Below are 18,770 nucleotides of genomic sequence, written 5' to 3' on the forward strand. Positions count from 1 at the left end.
ATGTCTCTGGCAGTTCGTGGATTTGTAAGTATCTAAAGTAACTAGCTGTAAGATCTAGCTTACTAGCTGGCTATCTGCTCCTGTTTAAAGCACATTTATTAGCCTCAAGACCGCCAGTTTTGGTTTGTAAGAGAAAAATGTGGTCGTCGACTTGCAGGCTATTGGAGTTCGCTTAGTTGGTTCTATATTAACTTGGCTAATGTTGCGCTATCGTTTATTTACTTTGCATGTTTTGTTTCGTTAAACAGGCACATCTTTCATATTACATTGAGGGTACAATTCACATAGTGTGTCACTGCCATTTTGATAAGGTTATCCATCCAGGTACCTGTATTAAGATAAAATTGCTTTCAGGACTGAATATTTCATAAACCCATCTTGAGATGGATCTCCTATTTGGCCTGCTAGCCAGTCAACTATGGTTTTGCATTTTGCATCTCAAGGTTTACCTAGCTAGCGCCTCGGCCTTAGTTGAGTCTTGCAGCAGATGGCCAGTTGGTGCTCCCTCTAACAGCTGACTTTCTTGCGACATAAAAAAACGTGTAATGTTCTCCGTGCGCAGAACAGAGATGCAGAAAACGCAGCTCCGATGGGCAAGGCCAGGGCGGCCGGGACGAGGAGGCCTGTGCTTGGTGAAATCTCCAACTTGCACAACAAGACAGGACAAGCCAAGGTATGGTATCTTTTAAATTGGCAGCTATAGCTGACCAGTTCCAGCCACCCAGCTCATCCCTTTCAAATTACCTGGCTGGCTATGCTTATTGAATTGCTATTTTCCTACCGGATAGAAAACGGCTGCAGTGAAGACTCAGGCCGCGAAGCGTTCTAAGCCAGCCTCGCAGCAGACACTGCCGGCGGAAGCACAGCCCCAGTGCGCTCCGGTCGTACCAGAGATCGTCGTCCGTCCGCAAGATGCCCGAGTGTCCGTCTGCTCCGACGTGTCCATGGGAGAGGAGGAGCTGTGCCAAGCGTTTTCTGAGACCCTTGTGGCTGTGGAAGACATCGATGAAGGCGACGCGGACCTGCCCCAGCTGTGCTACGAATACGTGAAAGACATCTACGTGTACCTTCGGCAACTCGAGGTATGCTTGCATGCTGGCACGCTACCTAGTTGTGGCATTCTGAATGGGGAGCGGATTGCCAGCTGACGAGAGCGTAGTAAAGCTAAGGTTTCTTTAGCAAAACTGCGGAAACTGAAGATGTGCGCCACCATCTCCCCACAGGTCCAGCAGTCTGTTCGCCCCAGGTACATGGAGGGTTACGAGATCAACGAGCGCATGCGTGAACTTCTGGTGGACTGGCTGATCCAGGTGCACTCCAGGTTTCAGCTGCTGCAGGAAACCCTGTACATGGCCGTCGCCATCTTGGATCGCTTCCTCCAGGCAAGGCCTGCTCTTGATGTCGCTCATTCGCCCCTTGTCGTGGGCTGTGCTCCGGAACCCTGTGTTCTGAAGGCACATCTTCTCCCTCCAGGTGCAGCCAGTGAGCCGGCGGAAGCTGCAGCTGGTCGGCGTCACCGCGATGCTCATCGCCTCCAAATACGAGGAAATGTATGCCCCCGAGGTGGGAGACTTCGTCTACATCACCGACAACGCCTTCACCAAGGCCCAAATCCGCGAGATGGAGATGATGATTCTGCGGGAGCTGAACTTCCAGCTGGGGCGCCCCCTCCCGCTGCACTTCCTTAGGAGGGCCTCCAAAGCTGGCGATGTAAATGACTTGACTTTGTTTGCACCTTGTTTTGTAAAGTGGTTTGTTTTGGACTTGAACTGCCTGGAGAAATGCAGCAGCTGCCATTGTTGCATTTGCAGTTGTTTGGTGGGGTGGGGGGAGGGAGACTTACTGGATGCTCCCAGATGCTAGGGTTGACCTGGTGCTTTCTACACAGGCTAATGCAGAGAAACACACACTGGCCAAATACTTCATGGAGCTGACCCTGATGGACTACAACATGCTGCACTACCACCCCTCTGAAATTGCTGCTGCTGCCCTGTGCCTTTCCCAGGAGGTTCTAGTTGGACAGAAATGGGTATGATGCCTTTATTTCAGGGGTTACCTGCCTAGAAGGTGGAGTGTGTGTGGGGTGACATGAAAGATCGCATTAGCCCTTGCTGTGCTGTGCTTCAAGCTGAATTGGTGGCAATGTAGCATACTGGTCAGGAGCAGGACTTGTAACCAAAAGGTTGTTGGCTCGATTCTCCACTGGGGCACTGCTGTTGAACCCTTGGGCAAGTTACTTGGCCCACAATTGTCTCAGTAAATTTCCAGCTGTATAAATGGGTAACATGTCTAAGCCATTCTGGATAAGCATCTGCTATATGGCTTGATCTCAACTGTCCTAAGATGACTGGAATTCTGGGGTTTGTCCTGTTAACAAATGTTTCTTTTCCTCAGTCTGCAACACAACAGCATTACACTACCTATGGCGAAGACCACCTCAAGCCCATCATGCAGCACATTGCCAAAAATGTAGTCCGGGTCAACGAGGGGCTCACCAAACATGTCGTAAGTGACGCCCGCCAATTGCTTCGTCTTTACCTCGCAATGCACCCAATACAGGTGCCTGGTCTTTGGAAATACTGATCTCTGCTCAGCTGCAATGTCTCTGTTTCACAGGCCATTAAGAACAAGTACATGAGCAGCAAGCTCATGAGGATCAGTGCACTCCCCCAGCTGACGGGGGCACTCATCAGGGACATGGCTGCTCCCCTGCTCCCTCACTGAGGCTCAGTGTCCAGCCGAGTCACGGACTCTTCAGCCCCTGCACTTTATTTTTTTAGACCATTTTAAGGTTTCAATCATCCGTGGGAGACGGCCTGACGTCTGGCCTTTTGTAAATATTCTTGTGAACTGTTTGTAGAAATAAACATGATTTTTAAAACTGCCTTCAGTTCTGCAAATGTCGGTTTGTGGCTTAATGCAAGTTTGTTGCCTTAAATGTTGCTCATTTAAGTGTTCATTTTCTTTGTTCTCAAGTGTTAAAGCCAGGTACATTTCTGTTCCTTTATAAACTTTATACCAGTTTGCTTGTAAATGTCATTAAATGTTCATTAAATGCCAAAGAAACCACTCTGCATCTGTTGAATAGTTTTATTTGTCACCATTGTAATAAAGGGTGATGCACCACAGAGGCTAGTGTCTAAGTACCAGGCCTAATTTCAACAATCCTAAATCGGAGTACATTCCTATACAATCTCTAGAGAAATGAATTACAGTACATGAAAATAATGGGCAACTAAGACAATATGGACCAGCCATATTCAAAAAGGGCACTTATTCTAAATCAGACCTTAGTGGGTTTGAGCTTTCTGAATGTCTTCAGCAGTACTTAACTCATGAGCAAGGCTTGATTGCACTGTAATGGAACATGGCTGTGTGAGCATTTTGGTCATACTCGTTCCCAGTTCTGACAACCTTTCTAGTTGGCGTACAAAAATCTTCCACTGTCTGCTCATTTTAGACAAATCCAGTTGCATGTGTTGAAAGTGAATCCCATGTACAGTGATGGGTAATGGTTGCTACTTCCACAGTGTTACCCATCTCTGGTTGATTATTGCCTGAACATGCATAATTATCAGTTGGACAAGAGCTACTGTAGATTATGGCTGAAATGGGGAACTGACATACTTAGTTCATAGTCCATATTGACAATCAACTACCTTTGACTGCTGCAGGAAAGCACATCACTGCATGCTTCTTGCTCTAACATGAGTTTCTGTTCAAATCCCAGCTCTACACTAAAATCAATACACAAAAAAGCAGAGTAAAAAAGTAACAGTACATGCTTTATTAAAAAAAAAAGATTGACAACTACATAGATCTGCCACTTTCGACATTGCACAATGGTGCTTTCCCCACACCAACAGGCTATGGCCCTCCTTAATAATGCAAGGCTTTATTATAATTCTATATGAAGGTATGCCTTGATGGAATTTGGGCTGGATTGAACGTCCGCACTACTGCAGGTATGAACAAATGCCCTTCAACAAAGAACCAGCCCTGGCAGTTTACAATGTCAGTCTGCTCAAAGGAAAACTGCAGGCTGAGGAAGAACCAGCAAGGAGGGCATGAGAATAAGGAAAAAAATGCAAAACAAATTCATCATGGTTACCATAGAAAACAACTCTGTTAAAAACCCCTTTGGTCATATCAGCGGCAGACTAGGAGGGGCAATTCCTCCTAAGAGAAGTGCTGAGGATTGCTCCAGTAGGGCAGACTTAACCACTCCAGAAAGTCTTCAATGCCTCTCTGAGCTCTGAGCACGCTTCACAAAAAGTGGACAAATAAAATCCCAAAATAACACTAGCAGAAAATCGTCAAATCGAGTCTGCAGAAGGAAAATGCACTATAAAATTAGTTTGTTCCCGTCTTGACAAAACGGTCCACAAAGTTTTTTTTTTAAATGCCCCCTGAAATTTAATTTAAACAAACACCTATTTAACATTTGGAAAAAAATGCATTGGTTTATCCACATTTCCCTTCGTTTGCCAAGTACGTCCTTCGCTAAGATCCTGGAGCAGCGCGTCTCGACAGGAGCGGCCGCTGCAGCTCTTCCGGACCCTGCTGATAAAGTGCTCATGAACCACTGACAAAACTCAGCCCAGCCCTCAGCTTCAGCGTCCTTTGTTTGATCACAGAGTGAAACCTGCTGAGAGCAGAACAGTTGCCTTAGGATGCAGGTTATACTGTTGTGTTAGTAGCGACACTTTTTCTTTCCAACATTCACTGTTCCTCCGCCGCTTCCAAAATTCAAGGTTCCACCAGTTCACGGAGCAGCTGAAAACAACACAAACTTTCCACTCCCATCACTATGTGCAGATATGAATCACCGTCTCCTAAATCTACACCCAATGTCCTCATAATCACCGGGGTAAAATGATCAATGTACATAACAGCTCAGAGGTGGACTAAAATAAATATACCTTTTCACAGGGTGTGATGTTAATGAATTGTCAACTTCTGGAGTCAATACTATTTGTAAAATCTGTCTTAGCAGCAAATATTCCCACTGAAAATAGGCTAGGTTGGAATAATATAAAAACTACCAGTTAATCTTAAGATATCAGAAAATTTGCAAGTCTACAAAAGAAACTACCTTCCAGAATTTAAAAGAACTGTCTTCAAAAACAAAGATATACAGTGGCAAACAAAAAAAAAAAACAAAAAAAAAACCTCCTGGTTCCACATGTGATGCATACCTCATCTCTTCAAATAAACCAACTCACCTTTAAAATATTTCTAAGGTGAAAAGAAACAAAACAAGAATAAAAAAAAACAATAAAGTAAGCTATAAATACAATAAATAGTTTTGTTCAGTGCTCACAGGGATTGTGTAGCTATCATCAGCCCTGGAGAACAGTCTCTGGTCTCCTTTGGGTCCTCGCATAACATGCCTGGCTCTCTTCCGGTTAGGTCTGGCACAGCGGGAAGTAGCACCGTGGACCCATGTGCTGTGTGGGCATGGAGGAACGCTCTCCCTCTGATTGGCTGCTCTCCGCTACCTCCCTCGGGAGGCTCAGTTGTGGCACATGCGTTTCTCCAGGTGGTTGCCGAGCAGCAGCGGGTCTAGATCTTGCTCACGTAGTTGTTGGGGAATAGGCCCTGTTTCCCCCGCAATCTCCCGGTCCACCAACCTGAGGCGTCTGCCAGAGAGAGACACAGACGGTCAGCCTTTTTCTCTCGCAGGCAGACAAACAGCTGAGAGTGGCTTTCACCCCGCAGTTATCTGGGGTTTGGATGTTGTGGTATTAGGGTCTGTTATCAGTGTTGTGGAGCAGGTGTATCCGGGAGGTCAGAGGCAGAGGCCCTAAGATGGCCATCAACATTACATTACATTATTGTCATTTATCAGACCTCTTGTCCAGAGTGACTTACACAGGTTAAAATTTTGCACGATATCCATTTATACAGCTGGATATCTACTGAGGTAATTGGGGATTAAGTACCTTGCTAACGGGTACAGCAGCAGTGTCTCAGGGAACCAAACCAGCAACCTCTTAGTTATGAGCCCTGCTCCTTTTCCACTATGCTATATTACCACCCTAGCCCTCTACCTAGCTGTCTACCTGGCTGACCGGTGACATTTCAAGCCCTGCAGCTCGCTTACCTTCCTTGATGATGTCGATGATGTCGTCTGCGTTGAAGCTGAGCTCATCGGTGTCCTGCGCGTCGTAGGCGTACAGGGCCTTGCACTGGGGGACCTGCGGCTTTGGCTTGGGGGTGGGCTTGGGCCGGCCTCCTCCAGGTGTGGGCCTGCTGACCGACTGTCTGTGAGCTCTGAGGGGAGGAGAGGGAGACAGCAGGTCACTCACTCCGCCTTCACCACACAGAGCCCCTCCTCTATCATTAGTCTGGGCTGCTGGTCTACTGAGCAGCTACAACACCGGGGTTAGGGGTTAGGACAGCGTTGTGATGGTTGCACTACTCAGAAAGACTGAAAAAACAGTGAAAGCTGTGGCGCTGGTCTGTGGTAGATAGATGTGAACTGCCTCGGCAATTCATATCCCATCACCAGCGCCACTTAAATTACAGTGATTTGCTTTGCATGTTTTCTTTTTCAATGGATGTGTTCGAAGCAATTCCAGATCTCATCTGAAGATGGCGTTAGTTATGACACCATCCACCAGATGGCGCTGCACCCCAAGAAATCCTTAACCACAATGAGCTGTGAATAGAACTGTGACTTTTTAAAAATGAAGGCAATTTGAGTTTTTAAAAGGAGTTTAAAATACCCTGGAAGTAACATTCGTTAGACTACAGAGAATCGCACACAAGTTTACTATTGCGGGCGGGGTAAAAACTACACACGGAATCTCCAACACAGTAACCACCAAGAAGCAAACACCCAAACCAAAGAAATCACCACAAGAATTGCCAATTTTACATTTCCAATTGGGATATGCATTTTGCCACCAAATACGACAGGGGATTGTTTACAGGAGCAGAACAGTGAAACAATTCTAACAGCCGACAGCCCAGCATTTTGGAGGCAATCTGACGCTCTGACACTCCAAAAAAAGGTTGACATGGCAGGAGGTCTAACTTGTGATAAGGTTTTCACATGTGGGTAGGGCAGTTCTTGCTTGGAGCCTTATATGGAAGCTTGAACTCGCAAGAACACTTAACAATGCCATTTTCATTGTCTCAAGAGACCGGCAGGGCTAAACTGGGCATGATTTTTTCCCCCCATTTCTTTATGAGGCCTGTGTTTTCCTCCCTAATTAGAGGCCAGGCAAAAACCATTCTGCCGACTCTTCAGTGACCTGTTAGACAAGCAGAACGAGAGAGAGAAATCAAGAGCTGCTACCGTAGAGGAAGAGGGAGCGAAAGAGAGAGAGCGTAGACATGCCAGCGAGCTGCACCACGGCTAGGGTCTAAAACCACCACCCAACACGGCAGTCACACTCAGAGAGACTCACATTCCTCCGTTTGAAGTGGGGGGTCCGCTTCCGTTACTATAAGGGAACACAACCCGATTACACTCACTGGTTAGCACACAGCCTGTGACCACAGTGACGTTTATCTAGAGGGCTTTTTTTATATAACGTGAGGTAACTGTCCTCCACAGGCAAACACAGCGATTTGCGCAGATATCCTCTGGTAAATCGGCCTCATTTCAGAAACACCGGCCCAAGGGAGGTGCTCTGCTGTCTGGAGAAACTATTTAGTGTTGAGCAGTTTCTCCAGACAACGGAATGGACGGATCTGTACATGTACACTGTTGCAAATATAGTGATATGAACCAGATGCATGTCTTTGTGTGCGTGCGTGTATATGTGTGTGTGTGTGTGTCTCCCCCCCTATATGAATGACATCGCATGTCTGGGAGCTTACTGTTTCTCTGCTGAGGCATGTGTGTGTGTGCACATGTCTGTGTGTGTGTAGAGTAAGGTTATTGCTGACTTGCTATGTGTATATGTGCGTGTGTGTGTTAAAGTGACGTCCCTGTCATTAACGTGTGACGCGGTGAGCGTCCTGCACTCACCCAGCAGCGCCCTGGTCTGGGACCTTGAGGCAGTCCAGGTTGGGCTGCGGCCTGCTGCCCCTGTCCTTGGGCTGGCTGGCGCTGAGCGCCGGAGGCAGGAAGGGGCGGTTCGCGCTGCCCGACGGCGGCCTCTGATTGGCATGCTGCTGTGATGCGTTCCTCTGGTTGGCAGTGTGATTGGTGTTTTTCAGCCCCCCGTTCTGGTGGGCAACTGCTCCAGAGTGCAACAATCAAAGAGGTCCAATTAAAACCACTGATCAAAGTGCTCTGAAAGTAAGTTCCCCTTCTCTAACATCTCTCTCTCAATGTATCAAAATTAAAAACTAAACCTTAAGTTGATAAAACTGAGGTATTACACAGAGTCCTGTGCTATAATACTCGCAAGTGTTTCACTGCAGGAGGTAATGTCACCTGACCCCAGAAGACATCTATCAAAACCCCACGTAAAAGAAGATTTGGTGATTTTTTTAGTCACCTGGAGGTCCGGGGGCGGCCCTGGATGGGTAGTGCTGGTGGGTTCTGGACTGGCTTGAGCGGGTCTGAGCAACATTCTTTTTGGTGGGGCCTAGAAGATGGAGAGAAGAGTGAGAGTTAACAGCTTTAAAGCAGCTTCCCACAAACAGTCTCCTCATTCCCCAAAAAACAGAAGTGGCCGAAATTCTCGAGAAGCACTTCCTCCTCTGGCGAGCAGCTCTACATGCGTTTATAGCTGGTGCATCGGTTGCCTAAATAAATAACAAATGAATTTCCTCCACAAAAACAGAGACTCTTACAGAGATGTGAGTAACAGAAATTCATCAGAAAAAGAATAAGGACAAGAGGAAGGAATGCTAGACAGAGACGATCAGAGGCAGGGACACTACAAGAAGGTCAGAGGCAGGGACTCTACAAGGAGAAGAATCACAGGCAGGGACTCTACAAGGAGAAGAATCAGAGGCAGGGACTCTACAAGGAGAAGAATCACAGGCAGGGACTCTACAAGGAGAAGAATCAGAGGCAAGGACTCTACAAGGAGAAGAATCACAGGCAGGGACTCTACAAGGAGAAGAATCACAGGCAGGGACTCTACAAGGAGAAGAATCACAGGCAGGGACTCTACAAGGAGAAGAATCAGAGGCAGGGACTCTACAAGGAGAAGAATCACAGGCAGGGACTCTACAAGAAGAAGAATCAGAGGCAGGGACACTACAAGGAGAGGAATCAGAGGCAGGGACTCTACAAGGCGAGAACAGGACATAGGACTCTACAGAGAGCGGGCAAGAGACCTCAACATTCGGGGTGACGGCTGCTTGACTTACGCGTGTTCTTCGGCAGGCCGGGGCCGATGCTGACCTGCAGCGTCTTGCTGGAGGGGCGCAGTATGGCCTCGTCACCCTGGCCGGGGACAAACTGCACCTGCCGGGAGCCGCCGGCGCTCCAGGGACCCCAGCTCTCCTTCTTCAGCTTCAGATCAAGCCTGAACGGATGGAGGAGCCAGAAACAGACAGAGGGAGAGCGGAGGAATAAATACACAGCAAACTGAGGTGGAAGCGTGTTAAACAGGTTAAGGAAATAAGCTTGTGTAACATGTGGGCATTTCTTGTACGCTTGCCTGAGGCACCAAACATGTATTGCTTCAATAACATGTAAGCATGTAAGCTATGCTCGCTAGTTAAGGTCTAACACAGCACACATGTGCAGGGTGAACCGTTGCAAGGAGCGTGATTTACTGACGTTGTGCCAAACTTGAGAGGTAGCTTCCTCTGTGTCTTCTCCTCGAACCGGCGGGCCAGGAGACTGATGAACTCGGTCTTGAAGGTGCACTCCAGCAGGCTGTCGTACTCCTGCTCGTGCAGGATCAGGAAGTCGTCCTGCATGGTACTGCGGGACAGAGAGACAGAGGGGGATCAGCACGCCCTTCCTGCGGGAGGAGAGAGTGAGGGAGGAGTAAACAACTCCCTGTGGAATAAAGAGTCACGCGATTGGTCCCTCCCCTCCCCAGTCGGCCTGACATTTGAAAACGTGTTCCACTTGAGCCAAGCAGGCAGAATAGAGCTACCTGCGGTCATGTGGGGCAGACCCAGGTGCACAGCACGGTGATGAAAATGTAGACGAGCTTATGTAAATGCAATGCAAATGGACTCAGCCTTCTGGAAAAAAAAGAGGCCTCGCAGTGTTGTTCAAAGCAAAGCGACCGTGAATTAAGCGAGCTAAACGTGCCTTCCTCGTCTCGCTGTTTCCGGGCCGGCGGTCAGACCGTGTTGAGCTCAGGGGCTCTGCAGGAGCGCTTAACGAGTTCCCAGGCTGTCAAACCCCAAGCTCAGCGCTGTGCCCCACTGGCATGAGTCACGCCCTTCCATTTGAACGGCACAAAGGAAGCGGTGGGGCTTACCAGGGGGACCGAGGCGGCAACGCAAATGGCACCGCGCTGGAGCCTAAATAAACTTAAGCCGTTTTTAATGAGAGTTTTACAATGCCTGCTTTCCCTACGGGCACCACCTGCTTTACATTACCCACAACCCCCCCCCCATCCTGTGCGCTCACAGTGAGGGTGAGAGAAACACACGCGTGCAACACGCTCGCCCCCTCGACTGCTGTCCCGCCCCAGGGGCGCTCGAGCGGCCTTCCCCGTTCCTGACACCCAATGACACGTCAGCATTCCTCTCCTCGTAAGGATGCTACAAAGAGCATACTTGGCTAATGTTAAAATATGGAAATCAGGTTATCATCTTGTCCTGTTAACTGAATCACTGCTTCATTGAGGGATGAGGCCGAACCCTGACACTATTTCGCAGGAAGAGAGATGAAAGGAAAAACAGCAGCAAAAACGTTACAGCGTCTTTCCATGACTAAGAGCGGGGAAAATGGTTTAAAAATTTAATAAAGGGTTAAATTTCATTGCCTTGGGCCACCCTCTTGAGCTATATATAAACTGTTTGACTTTTACATAGAGGAGCTGACATATATGAGCGAGAGCGGCAATCTGTTGCAGATGTCTGCGATATCACGTGTGGCGTTGAAAGGGAAAGCAGACTGACGAGGGACCTAAACCTGGAGCGGGCCCCTTTGAAGTCGCCCTGCGCGCCCCTGCACTGAGCCGAGGCCTGTGTGTTTCTCATTACTGTTCGCCGAGATGAAGGCCGCAGCTGAGCGGGAGGGTACCGCTGGCCTGGGCCTGGCGGGACGGGCGCCCAGATTCGGTCAGGACCGTTCCCCCGGAAGGAGGGCCCACCTCTCGTTTGTCCAACAGGAAGGCTGTGCACCAAAGGTGACGGGCAAAAGCCAGACCCAGTTTATCCAGATGTATTAACATTTCAGTTTCTATTGCCCTGAAACTTAAGCCATGCTTCACAGCAAACAGTAGAACAGAATAGTAACTTTACCGTTCACTCCTTCCAAGCTTTGGCTTTAGCGTAACCTGACATATATGCAGTTAAAAACTTTTAACACGTTTAATAAAAAGCACAAACCTTCTCCATATTGTGTTATTTACATGCAGTCTTACTGCTGGCAAGATTTGACTTTGATTTTCACTCTAGAGTGAAATACCAGAATACCACTGCTGTCTCATAGTGGGGCAGGAATGACTCCAGCACTGCATTTCCACTATAATACCAGAATGAAGCATAAAGAACTAATGAACCAGATGTTGAGCCGGAGCGTGAGTGAACATTTCTGTCGTCCAGGTGCGTGCCACCTGCAGCTGAGCCCGGGAGCCTCACCTGAGGGACACGGCCAGGATCTTCTCCACCTCGATCCTGCGCTTCAGCACCTCGGTCACCTGACCTCGCTCCGGCCCCTGCTTCACCTTCTCCCTCCCGATCAGGTAGACGCACTTCGGGGTCAGGATCAGGTCTCGCTTTATGCTCTGGACAAACAGAAAAGACGGAGAAAGAGAAGGTTTAGTGAGGTGGTGAGGGAAATTAGTTTCCCTCTCTAATTGCAGTGGGACACTAACCAAGCAGGAACCTCTCCAAGTGTCTCAGTATGAACACAAAGCACAATTCAGGGAGAACGATATGTATTCCTTTACAAAACTGTCCTTTACTTTGACCACTGTCAACCAAAGGAGAGCTTATACAAGCACTTGCATGAAACATTACATGCTAAAGTGAACTGGACGTCTGTGATACATGAACATCATTTTTTGCAAACTCACACCTCTTCCAGGGGAGAGTATATTATTACAGTGCATTTCTTATGCCAGGATATGGTGATATGCTTGAGTGCAACATATTTTCATGCCAGAAAGGAGCTGTGGGGTCACGGAAACCCAAGACACAGAGGGCAAAGGGGGGCACCTTGAAGCGGCGGTCATATTTGGTGACTTTGTCAGCGAAGTCGATCTTCTCCCTCTTGCCCAGGAACTGGCGCAGCTCGGGCCGGTCGTCCATGCCCAGGTAGTCCCCCACGAAGTTCCTGTTCAGGCTGTGCCGCCGGCGCTCCTTCCGGTTCAGCAGCAGGTCGGAGGCTGGGGGGGGGGGGGGGGGGGCGGCGAAGGGGGAGGAGAGGAGAGAGAACAACCGTGTGACCATATGCCCCAAAAATCAACAAGAGAGATGTAGTGGCCTGTATACGGGACAATGAAGGAAAAGGATACGAAAGAGTACAATTGTGTGATCCAAAAACCTAACGGGACAGATGCAGAGTTCGTATATGGGACAGTGAGTGAAGGAGGAGGATATGAGAGAGTATAGGTGTGTGACAATATCCCCCAAAAACTGAACAAGACAGGCGCAGAGACCGTCTACACGGAACAGGTAGGTGTACTGGACGAGAGACAGCAGGAACCTGAGGAATCTCACACAGATAGGCTGCACTCATCTATATCTGCTTTGTGGTTATTGAAACTCCTGTTCACTGTTTGACTGAACAATAGATTAGGAAATAAAACACCCTGCCATTGAGTAATGTTCTGCGTAATTCCGTCTCCAGCAGATCTGACAGGTGTCGTTGCTGCTGAAGAGGAACTCGCCGGAACATAAAGGGAAGGTAACTGTTGCCACAACACATTTCATATAAAAAAAACCCCACAGTGGCGTGTTCTGATATCTGTGGCTTTCACTTCCCTTTTTGTCTGTATCGGTATGATCAGTGTGCAATGCAATCATTTACAATGATTTATTACTTTGGGTTTAACTGACAGGAAGCGCAGCCATAACATGAAGATGGACAGTAAGTGTGTGTGTGTGTGTGTCTGTATGTGTACAGTGTGTATGTAATGTGTGTATATGCGAATGTGTGTGTGTGTGTGTATAGTGTATATGTACAGTATATGTCTGTATAGTTTGTGTATAGTGTGAATGTAGTGACAGTGTGTGTGTGTGTGTGTAGTGAGAGTCTGTGTGTATTGTGTATAGGTAGTGTATGTGTGTGAGTATGGTATGTATATAGTGTATTGTTTGTATGTATATGTAAGGTATGAGCTTGTGTCTTTGTCTGTCTGTGTGTGTGTGTGTGTGTGTGGCCACACATGCGTGTATATTATGTATCTGTAGCATGTGTGCGCATATTGTGCTGTGTTAATTGGGCACGGTAAACAGCTGGTGTAACGTACCTTCCTCCCTCATCTGGACGTACTTCTTGCGGGCCACGTACTTGCGCCAGGCTTTCTGTATGGCCCTGGCGTAGCCGTCAAACTTGCGCTCCCTGGTCTCCTCCAGCAGGAAGAGCTGCAGGGGGCGGGACACAATTCACACCCTGACACACGGCACGCCCACCACGCTCCAACACACTGACATTAACGAACGCACCCCGATACAACGCCACTCCTAGAACCACCACATATGTGCACGCCTGGTCTGAACGCACAGACAGTATGTTCAGAATATAAATGAGTATGTTCAGACAGAACACTGATACAACGCTTCCTCCCATACCGCAGAACTATGTGCCTCTCAGTGTACTGAAAACCTTTATTTAACTCAAGTCCACATATGGAATTTGATTCACGTCATGTTTTTCATGCTTTCAAGTTTGAATGTCATGTTTTTCTTCTTCTAAATGAGCCGCTTAGAACAAAGCTTCCTGTGAAACCGCCACGGCGTTCGTGAATGGGTGTTCTCTACCCCAGGAGTAACGGGAAGCATGAAGCAGAACCCACTGCCCTGCACAATGAAACCATCCATTACATCAGACTCACTCTACTGCTGTCTGAATCTTACTAGTCTGTACACTGTTTACTCCATTCACCCTGAGTCCAGTGGAGGAAGAATAGGACACAGATACGTGCTTTTTTTGTTGTGCCCTGAGAAATATCACAGCATCCCGTCCCATAGCAGAAGATTGCAGTTAAATATGTAAAGGGTGTGGAGTAATAAAAAAAAAAAAAAAAAAGATTCATGCAGAGGAGTGAAATGTCACTTCTTATGAAAGCTTCCCCTGTTAATAAAAAGGCCACTGAAAGACATCAGACACAGGCCCAACATTTGCTTTGAGAGGCTCTGTCTGCAAACAGGTCGAGCCCAAATTCAGCCCCCCCACCGCCCTCTTCTGAATGTCCCGAGGCCGGTGTCCTGGGTCCGCCCCGTGAGGACCCATTTCCCCACTGCCCCGCCATTTCCTGTGCCGTCATCACAGCCAGATCACCGCTCTCCGTCCGAGACTAAACATCCTGCCCGCTCCCGCTCGACAGCTGGCACAGAGTCGCGGCAGCCTGGACGCAGCTTCACCAGCCGGTGAGGAGAGAGGGCCTGAGCCTGACCGGCCCCTGCCAGATAACACACCCTGCAACACCTCCTAACCGAGTTAATGGACCCAGTGCCTGTGCCACCCCTGAAAAGCACAAAATGCACGCATTTATAACTGCACCATTAACAGGGAGGGAACCCTCTGCCTCAGAGGAGGAGCTGGAAATGGGGTGTGTTATATAACTGCGCACAAAAGAAAAAAAAAAATCCTGAAAGTCACAAAGTAATTACTCAGTGTCAATGCCTTATCAGGGCGGGAGCTTTGTTTTTAGAAGCATGGCAGCTCCTCGCCGGTTCCTCCCACATTTAATACATGGGCCCTGTGGCGTGAGCCCCCCCCCCGGAGGGCGGGGCCTGAGAATGAGGGGCGGGGCTCGCTGAGCCGACGCCACGGCCGCATATTCGGCTCCCCCCCCCGCCCGCTGCAGCCGGGCCACAAAGGCTGATTCAGGTGCGTGTGGAAATGTCAATAAGTGAGGTCACGCGCCTCGCCACAAGCTGAGCTTTCAGGAGCGGTGAGAAAACTGCAGCCACTGTGGGAAACGGAGGAGCGCCTCCCGGGCCCCCGCGCCGCCCTCCTCGCCACACTGCCGCCCTTTCACAGCGGCTCTGCTGAGCGGCGCAGTTCGCTGTTGGTTTAGCGCCCAGTGATGTAAGCATTATTAACCCCCCCCCCCCCCGTGTTCTCGTTTTGTGCCCCACACTCCAGTCCTTTCCACTGATAACGACGGTGACAGAGACTGAGGTATTATTAAACAGCGCGTCCATGGCAACCTCGCCGCCGCTGCCAGCGCTGATGTATGACACAGCATGAATGAGGCCATGGGAGGAGGTGGGCAGTGTTAATGCCTGAGGGGCCTTACCGACTCGGGGGCTTTGATGAAGACCTTGGTCCGGCCCAGCTGGAACTGGTCCTGGTCCATGTTGACGGAGCGCAGGAGGTGCAGGACGCCCTGTTTCTCGTCCCCGCGCCACGTCGGCCACGACTCCTTCGTCAGGATGGCGTACCTGAGGAGGGACGGGAGGATGAAGAGAGAGGGAGAGAGAGCGAGAGAGATGGAGAGAGGAAGGGGGAGACAGAGACAAATCAGTCTTAATTTCCCTACAGATCACATTCAGTTTGAAAATAAAAACCACATTCATGGTCGCAACTGCACAGGCAATTATATGCTTGCCAGTTACTTTTTGACAAACGAGGCTGTGATATTGAGACTAGTTGTGTGTGTGTGTGTGTGTGTGCCCGTGTGTGTGCCCGTGTGTGTGTGAGATGTGCTGTATCTGACTGCAAGAATTACTTTTCCTGAGTTAGGGTAAATGCCCTTCTTCCTGTGCCTCTGTGTGTGTGTTTATATGTATACTGTGTGTGCGTGTGTGTGTGTGTGTGTGTGTGTGTGTGTGTGTGGTGTGTGTGTGGTGTGTGTGTGGTGTGTGTGTGTGTGTGTGTGTGTGTGTGTGTGGGTGTGTGTGGGTGTGTGTGGTGTGTGTGGTGTGTGTGGTGTGTGTGTGCGTGTGTGTGTGTGCGTGCAGTGTGTGGTGAGTAGTATCTGAGTGAGGGTGAATACTCCTCTGTGTCTGTGTGTGGGCTTCTTCTCTGGTAGCCTTAGCGGAGATTAAGGAGGCAGCCTTAGAGAGAGACTGCCAGAGACAGTGCCTGGGGAGGGAGCGTGCGCCAGGCGGAGTCAGGCCAGGCCAGCCAGGGTGGGACCACATCTGTCTTTCCTTTTCAAGGGAACCAGAGAGGTGGGGGCCTCGCAGCGCCCACCCCCTGTCCCTAAACTTAGTCCCCCTCTATCTGTACTTCTCTGGTGCCCCTTTTCACAGGGCCTGGTACACAGCCTGTTCTCTGAGCCGTGCCAATACAAACATCGGAGTGAGGACTTCCTTCAAAATGAAGACCCTGTCTGTACCCAGAGAGAGAAGGGGAAGGAGTACACAGACAGAGGGAGAAGAAAGAGAGAAAGAGGGAGTGCTGAGGGGGTGAGAGAAAGAACGAGAGAGGCATTGAGACAGGGGGAGGAGGGATTTCCGTTCAGTTCTCACCTGTTGAGGAACTTCCTGAACACTCTCCTGTAGGCGTAGCCAGCACGCCGGACACGAATGTTCTCCTTAAGACCCAGGTACTCCACTTGGTGCTTCACGCTGCAAAGAAAGGAGAGACGGGGAGGATGAGGTGCGGGTGCAGGGAGAGGAAGCACAAGGCCCTGTTCCTCACATCACTTCAGTGCCATCACAGATCAGACTGATATTCTATGCATCCAATGCAACCAGATCCACAGAGATTCAGCTTCAGTACCCATCCATTTCAGTGCCTCCACCTCATGTTAACAATTCCTCATGGAAATAAATTCATTCAAACTCAAATCCTAAAAGTGAAATGCAGCCTAATTACAGAAAAGAATTACACAGAAAAGAGAATTACACAGAAAAGAGGGGATTTTCCAGGTAATATTCTTGATAAAATATCCAAACCGTCAACCTTTTCTGCAGATGTTAAACCAACCCGTGTTGATTTATCTGAGTGTACAGCGCATCGTAAAAACCCCTGGCTCTCACTCAAGCCACCTGTCCTGAGCCAGGCTCACAGCCACACATGACAGGAAGTCCAGAGGACCCACAACTCTTTCAGCGGAAGAAAAGAAAAAAGGAAATAAAAAGAGTGACTGAGTCCCAAAACAAAGTCTCTGCGCCTGATTCTAGCCTCCCTCAACTACCTTCCTGAGAACCTTCATTATTTCGAGATGAAGATTTCACAGCCAGCCAGCACACCGCATCTGTGGCAGAGCCGCGGCAGCGAGGCCATCAGACCGACCGCAGAGAGAGCCCGGCAGCCCCCGCGCCTCACCGTCCCTCCTCCCAGTCCTTGGGCTTCTTGGTCTCGTTGGGCTTGATGCAGCGGATATAGTGCGGGGTGCACTTCATCAGGGTGCCCACCAGGTCATTGGCTTGTTTCTGAGAGGAAGAGGAGAAAAGGACAGTCAGGTTTGCTAAATTATGAAATAGTGAATTCTGCGTAATCAACAATATTTCCAATGTCGAGGTTTATGTCAAAGGCTGTTGATCAATGTTTGGTCTGAGACTAGCCTGATACCAGTATATGAACTCAGAAAGGAAGATGCTCTAGTACTGTGACAGAGGAATTACCCATTTTATCTGTTGGTACTTCGCATCAATTATTTATTATTGTTTTTGGATAATGATATCACCAAAGAATGTCCTTTCACTTTAAAAAATACATGAATAAATTGAATAAAATATTAAACTATTAAAATAATGTTATAACTTTTTAAGAATCTTATGACACAGGGCATTTCAAAAAGAAGATCTGGAGCCTTGAAATTCTTCCCCGATGACGTGCGAACAGCACAGAATCGTGGAGGCAAACTCCAGTCTTGCACCCAGACGCTGATCACGCTCGAGAGAGTGACACCCTGGTGCCGACACCTTGAGTCACGCTGCAGGCGACGCTGAAACAACACCGGAGTCAAAGAGCTTTTCATCCCTCTGCCCACAGGAGCTGCACCTGGCAAAGGTCAGCCCAGGCGGGGCCGGCTGACATTTACCCACACATACAAGGAGGGGGTCTGATAAGAGGGAAGGGGTCTATGGCACCTTGATTTTGCTGCCCGCAGTGGTGGGTCTGCCTTTCTTCTCCGCGTTGAGGTTCTCTGGGAACAGGGCCCGGATGAAGGCTCTTTGGGAAGGGAAACCGAACAAAGGCGGAGAAGGTTAACAGGGGTGTTGTGTTTGCCGAGCTGGAGGATCCCGAAATGAAAAATACCACAGTTGTACATGTTCACCCCCACCCCACCCCTGGCCAGTTTTCCCAGGCAAACTGAGGCCTTTGGAATCCATAATGCAGCTCCCCGGCTCTTGCTGTTACAGAGTCCTGGAGTCAGGGCTAGAGCTGAGATAGCTGCGGTTTTGCAACCGCCGCGGAGCCAAACTACGGCTTTCGCATGCTTAAAGAGGAGCCTCTGGAACACAAAAGGTTTTCTGTGGGGATGAAACGTTATACCAGCAAATTAAATTGTATGCTTATATTCATTCTTTTCTCTATTTCTTTTAGGAATTTTTTCCGTTCATTTCCATAAGTCTAGACGGAAGATGAATTCACGATG

At 48.9% G+C, this 18,770-nt stretch overlaps 2 protein-coding genes across 3 annotated transcripts in view; one reads left to right on the plus strand and one right to left on the minus strand.

Annotated features, from left to right (window-relative positions):
* Positions 1 to 2,754, plus strand: ccnb2 (cyclin B2). The gene is made up of 8 exons (XM_036544018.1): positions 1 to 24; positions 563 to 673; positions 789 to 1,082; positions 1,224 to 1,382; positions 1,474 to 1,710; positions 1,889 to 2,029; positions 2,395 to 2,505; positions 2,617 to 2,754. The coding sequence occupies exons 1-8, from the start codon at positions 1 to 3 to the stop codon at positions 2,722 to 2,724; spliced, it is 1,185 nt and encodes a 394-aa protein (XP_036399911.1). The 3' UTR covers positions 2,725 to 2,754.
* Positions 2,755 to 4,433: 1,679 nt separating this feature from the next.
* Positions 4,434 to 18,770, minus strand: part of myo1ea (myosin IEa) — a 52,972-nt gene continuing 38,635 nt past the window's right edge. The window contains exons 16-29 of one of the 2 annotated variants that reach the window (XM_036543519.1): positions 18,262 to 18,343; positions 17,495 to 17,601; positions 16,693 to 16,791; positions 15,516 to 15,660; positions 13,521 to 13,635; positions 12,265 to 12,434; positions 11,686 to 11,831; positions 9,698 to 9,844; positions 9,283 to 9,440; positions 8,460 to 8,549; positions 7,985 to 8,195; positions 7,419 to 7,454; positions 6,107 to 6,276; positions 4,434 to 5,642 (exon numbers count right to left, since the gene is read on the minus strand). In XM_036543519.1, coding sequence (XP_036399412.1) covers positions 5,566 to 5,642; positions 6,107 to 6,276; positions 7,419 to 7,454; positions 7,985 to 8,195; positions 8,460 to 8,549; positions 9,283 to 9,440; positions 9,698 to 9,844; positions 11,686 to 11,831; positions 12,265 to 12,434; positions 13,521 to 13,635; positions 15,516 to 15,660; positions 16,693 to 16,791; positions 17,495 to 17,601; positions 18,262 to 18,343 — 1,753 coding nt within the window. In that variant the 3' untranslated portion in view covers positions 4,434 to 5,565. The remainder of the gene's footprint in view (positions 5,643 to 6,106; positions 6,277 to 7,418; positions 7,455 to 7,984; positions 8,196 to 8,459; positions 8,550 to 9,282; positions 9,441 to 9,697; positions 9,845 to 11,685; positions 11,832 to 12,264; positions 12,435 to 13,520; positions 13,636 to 15,515; positions 15,661 to 16,692; positions 16,792 to 17,494; positions 17,602 to 18,261; positions 18,344 to 18,770) is intronic. The other variant, XM_036543521.1, reaches the window with a different exon arrangement.

This window comes from Megalops cyprinoides, chromosome 13 (assembly GCF_013368585.1).
Source record: "Megalops cyprinoides isolate fMegCyp1 chromosome 13, fMegCyp1.pri, whole genome shotgun sequence".
Classification (NCBI taxonomy): Eukaryota; Metazoa; Chordata; class Actinopteri; order Elopiformes; family Megalopidae; genus Megalops; species Megalops cyprinoides.

Coding starts and splice junctions, on each gene's coding strand:
- ccnb2 (XM_036544018.1), top strand. CDS start 1: ATGTCTCTGGCAGTTCGTGGATTT. Junction 1,083..1,223: donor TGTACCTTCGGCAACTCGAG/GTATGCTTGCAT, acceptor ATCTCCCCACAG/GTCCAGCAGTCTGTTCGCCC. Junction 1,383..1,473: donor TCTTGGATCGCTTCCTCCAG/GCAAGGCCTGCT, acceptor TTCTCCCTCCAG/GTGCAGCCAGTGAGCCGGCG.